This window comes from Triticum urartu, chromosome 7A (genome assembly GCF_056163025.1).
Source record: "Triticum urartu cultivar PI428250 chromosome 7A, HENAU_Tu73, whole genome shotgun sequence".
Classification (NCBI taxonomy): domain Eukaryota; kingdom Viridiplantae; phylum Streptophyta; class Magnoliopsida; order Poales; family Poaceae; genus Triticum; species Triticum urartu.
The window spans coordinates 617,496,383-617,501,048 of NC_141879.1; the positions used below are offsets into that span (position 1 = coordinate 617,496,383).

Here is a 4,666-nt window from a genome sequence, read left to right on the forward strand (position 1 = left end):
CATACAACAATAGGGAATACCATTTCATAAAAGAAAAACAATAGGGAATAGCGCAAGTCTAGCTTTTCTGACTCACGCTGTCCTCCGGCGGCTCTCCTCCGCCGGCGACCTCGGTCATCAGTGGTGAGGGGGGTCGCCGGATTCACGCGTGTGGATCATGTTTAGACTCTTGTAGTTTAGGTTTTTAACTTGTTCATCGTCATGGCTTCGGCATCGGCAATGACGACGCTGAATAAAGATTCCTTTGATCCTACTTTGACGAGGCGATCGGTCCTATGGTTTGGGATGGATCTGGAAACCAGTCTATTCAAATAAGGATGGCGTTGCGGCGGCAGTATCCTCATGGTGGACCCATGTCCTCGGGCTCCGCCGTTGCGATGGTTTTTACTCCAGCGTCGGTGCGGAGTTTGGGAGGTAATCCATGAGCGGATGTAGATTGTGGTCTGCATCGGCTGTATCTAGAAGATGATGGATCGTGTGCTGGGTTTGTGGTCCGTGGATGGCAGATATGATTTTCTTCTTCAACGCCTTAGTCATGTGGAGGTGCCAGATCTAGAGTTCGATGATGTGTCTGGGGTGTTGCCCCGGTCTAATCGTTCAACAGTAATGGTTTCGTCTTTGGCGAGCCATCTTGGATGCCCGCAAAGTTGCATATCAGCATTGGAGACGTGTCGAGCTCGGGTGTGAAGGCAAGCTCAGAGGATTCTTCCAGTTTTACCAAATTGGTATGTACGCAACTTATACCATGATCTTTTGATATAACCGAGACACGTATTACCATGCAAAAAAATATATACAACATTTCCAATGACATTCGGGTTACATACACTCTTGCTCTTCCTTTTCATATAACCGCCTCCTACCGCCATGTTGCTGTCGCCTGGCCATCCCTCTAGTCCCGGTGAGGATCAGTTTTTTCCGGCCAACTTGCGTCACCCCTATATTCTAAGATAGATAATGGGGTAGCCTTCTTCGATAACCCTTCTTCACGCGAAATCAACTGACCCAAATTCTAAATACGGCGACTTACATTTAGTTATTGTAACTATTTATTGCCACGAACTTAAGCTGTCCCGACACGGCCGGGAGGCAACCTAGTACTTCTTGAAAGTGATGCTGTACCAGTGATCCATGTACAGCGTCTCCCTGCAGAGATGGACGGTCATCGAGCCATCCTCATCGGAGCCGCCGCTGGCCCTCCCGCCGAGCACGTCCTGCACGGTGACATTCGGCGGGCTCCGGCAGTAGCCGTACGACTGCAGCCGCCTGCCGTTCACGGGGAGGAGCTCGAGCAGGACGCCGACGTGCAGCGGCCGCCGCTCGCACCGCGCGAGGGCCGCCAGCATGCGGCGCCAGAACGGTGCGTCGCCGAGGTTGGCCCCGAGCAGCCCACCCAGCACCCTGGCGTCGAGGTACGTGCGGTCGAGCCGCTCGCAGATCTCCCGGCCGACCGCCGCGGCCCGAGGGTGGTCCCTGGGGTCCGCACCGCCGCCGAACGCGAACGCCTTGAAGTAGTACCAGTACTCCTCCATCGGGGCCTTGCCCAGCACCACCGGCTCCGCCGCCGTGCTCATGTCCCGGGCGAGGTCGGCGTCGCGGCACGTGAAGATGAGTTTGCAGTCGCCCGCGCCCGTGGTGGTCGACGATGCGAGCTCGCGCCAGGCCGACGCGTCGACCGGCCAGGCGTCGTCGAACACGAGGAGCGATCGGCCTTCCCGCGGCTCGCTGATGATGCGGCGCACGCCGGCGAGATACTCCGGTCCGTCGCTCTCCCACGCGGTCTGCCCCGGCTGGCCTCCCGCCTTCACGACTTCTGGCGTCTCGAACCACTCGACGCGCGCAAAGTGGCCCCGCACGCGCTCGTCCCCACAGGCGTGCTTGACGACCGTGGTCTTCCCGACCTTCTTGGCGCCGACGACGGCGAGCGCGCTCAGGTATCCGCCATGTTGCTGCAGGAGGAAGTCGACGATGCGCTCCGTCTCGACGTGCCGTCCGAACACGCAGCGGTCCATGTACAGCGTCGTCCGCACCGCCCGGTGCACTTTGCGCGGGTACCCCTGGACGAGAAGCACGAACTCCCTCGTGCAGTCGTGCGTCAGGCCCTCCAGCTCTTCGCTGGCGGCCGCCAACCTCTGCATCGACCCACCGTCGTTGTCCCCGGCGCCAGCGCCAGCTCCCCAGATCAGGCTCGTGATGCGGGAACGCTTCGCCCTGTTGAACGGCGAGAGCAGCGCGAGCGAGCGGCGCCGGACGATGTGGTCACCGTCGTCGTCCGTGGCGTCGGCGTCATGGGCGTCGTCGAGGTCGGCCGCCTCGAGGGCGAAGCGGGCGCGGTACATGCCCTCGGTGAGGACCTTGAGGTGGCCGAGCAGTTGGTGGTTGTTGATGTGCCGCCCTTCCGCCTCCTCGACCATGCTGCCAATACTGCCAAGCAACCGCTCCAGCCGCCGGCGGTGCGCGTCCCTGGCGCCACCGTCGGTCGGCCGGCGAAGGCCGTCTAGCAGGGAGGAGAAGATGCGGCCAAGGATCTCGGACAGCGCCGCCTGAACGACAACTTCCTTGGCGAAGTCCATTCCCGTTTTACTGTGCAAACAACGTGAATGAATGTCAGTGTGGTGGTCTGCCTCCCGTAAATCTGTGAAAACCACTCGTTATCTCACGACGTAAAGTTTGGCCGTACAAACAAGTAGATCAGCTCGACGGTTAGCAACGATGACTTGGGGATTCTCCACAACTTTCGAGACATATATAGCTGTCAAAATGCTAAAAATCTGATACTCTCTTTGATTCATACTACTTGTCGCTCAAATGAATATATGTAGAAAATATCAGATTTTAAAGAATTCTAAGCGAACGGCCTCTTGCATGTCTTTTCCAAATGCATCCTTTGGGTGAACTATGAGATAACGATAGTAATTGGTTCACTCAGGATCCATTTTGGAAAGAAAAAAACGTAGCATTTTAAGTCAACCCAACACGGCAAAACCTAATTAAGCATGGCAATATTCAATATCTTGTTTATTTGGCTTACAATTCTCCATGCTGCAATCATGGTAAATCCTTGAAACGCATGAGAATTACTCTGCAGTGCGACAATTTTATAACAATATTTTATGCAACTAGACCATTTTAAATTTAGAACATGGCAAATTTTTATGTAATAGCACGACCACTAGTAGAAAAAGGGTCAAACGTAAAGCACATTAGTGCCGGTTTGAATTAGAACCGGCACTAATGTGTACATTAGTACCGGTTCGTGGCAGCGATCAATAATACCGGTTCGTTGCGAACCTTTAGTACCGGTTCGTATCACGAACCGGTACTAAAAAGGCTGTGTCAGCCTGCGGTCAGGCTATGGCCCCACCATCATCATTTAGTGCTGGTTCGTACCACGAACCGGTACTAAAGAGGTTATGGCAAGCTGTTTTTAGTCCCACCTCGCGAAGAGAGAGGGACTAGGAGCGGTTTATAAGCCCTGAGTGCAGAGACGATGAAGAAGAGGCTCAATGCTCACGTTGCTTAGCTTCAAGCCTTCAGGAATATGGTAGACTGCACGGAGCTATGCGCAGTGCAGTTTACACTATTCCGAAAGGCTTGAAGCAAATTAACGAGCATTGCACCTCTTTTTTATTTTTAATAACTTATTACAACTCCGGACTTCTTCTGTTATGAAAAACTAATTGCACGTCGGCATTTCTTTTTTTTAAACTTTGGTTATAACTCCAGACTTTGACCATCAAGTTTTGCAGAAAAGAAAAAATAGCAGAAAAGAAAAAAACTATAGCTGAAAAGAAAAAAATATATAAAAAAACTATTCAGAAATAAATAGAACAAAATAAATATAGCAGAAAAGAAAAAACTACTCAGAAATAAATAGAAGAAAAAATAAAGCAGACTAGATGAAAAACTATTCACAAATAAATAGAAAAAAATAAATATAACAGAAAAGAAAAAACTATACAAAAAACTACGCAGAAATAAATAGAAGAAAATAAAGCAGAAAGAAAAAAAACTATAAAAAAAATTGGGGCGCTGCCCTATGGGCCTGCTAGGCCATGGGAGTGCAATTACAGGCCTTAAAGGCCCAGCAGACTCACAGGGCAGCGCGCAGAATTTAGGCCCACAAGCCTGCTATATAGAGGAGTTCGAAGAGGTAGCCGCGGCTGTGTTTATAAACCAGTGCGGCTGCCCTTCGCCCGGTGAGGTGGGACTAAACTTTGGGGTGGCAGCGCGAGGCCTTTAGTACCGGTTGGTGGCTTCAACCGGTACTAAAGACCATCCTTTAGTACCGGTTGGAGCCACCAACCGGTACTAAAGGCCTGCTCTTCCCGCCTCTTGGCCTGGCCAAAGTTGGCCTTTAGTACCGATTGGTTGTTCCAACCGGTACTAAAGGCCTCTTCTATATATACAACACTTACGAAAATTCAGTTAGATCTCCCTACTTCTTTCGTCTCCAACCTCTCGCGCGCCGCTCGAACCCGTCGCCCGTCTCGTCGTAGCCGCCCATCTCCCGTCGTCGTCGCCATCTCGCGCCGCCGCCCCGAACGCCGCACGCCGCCGTCCGTCGTCGTCCCACGGCGGTCCCGTACGTCTCTCGCTCTCGCGTACCCGTCGCGCCGTCGTCCGTCGTCGTCGCACCCGGCCCGTACGCCGGCGCCCCCGCCCG

At 53.0% G+C, this 4,666-nt stretch overlaps 1 protein-coding gene across 1 annotated transcript; it reads right to left on the bottom strand.

The window, feature by feature from the left end:
• Window positions 1-1,094: 1,094 nt before the first annotated feature.
• LOC125519150 (disease resistance protein RGA2-like) lies at window positions 1,095-2,731 on the bottom strand. Its single transcript, XM_087533514.1, has one exon. It carries the CDS (start codon window positions 2,571-2,573, stop codon window positions 1,095-1,097), a length of 1,479 nt encoding a protein of 492 aa, XP_087389640.1. The 5' UTR covers window positions 2,574-2,731.
• Window positions 2,732-4,666: the final 1,935 nt, after the last annotated feature.

Excerpts from the sequence above, each read along its gene's own strand:
- LOC125519150 (XM_087533514.1), bottom strand. The coding sequence starts at position 2,573 with ATGGACTTCGCCAAGGAAGTTGTCGTTCAGGCGGCGCTGTCCGAGATC.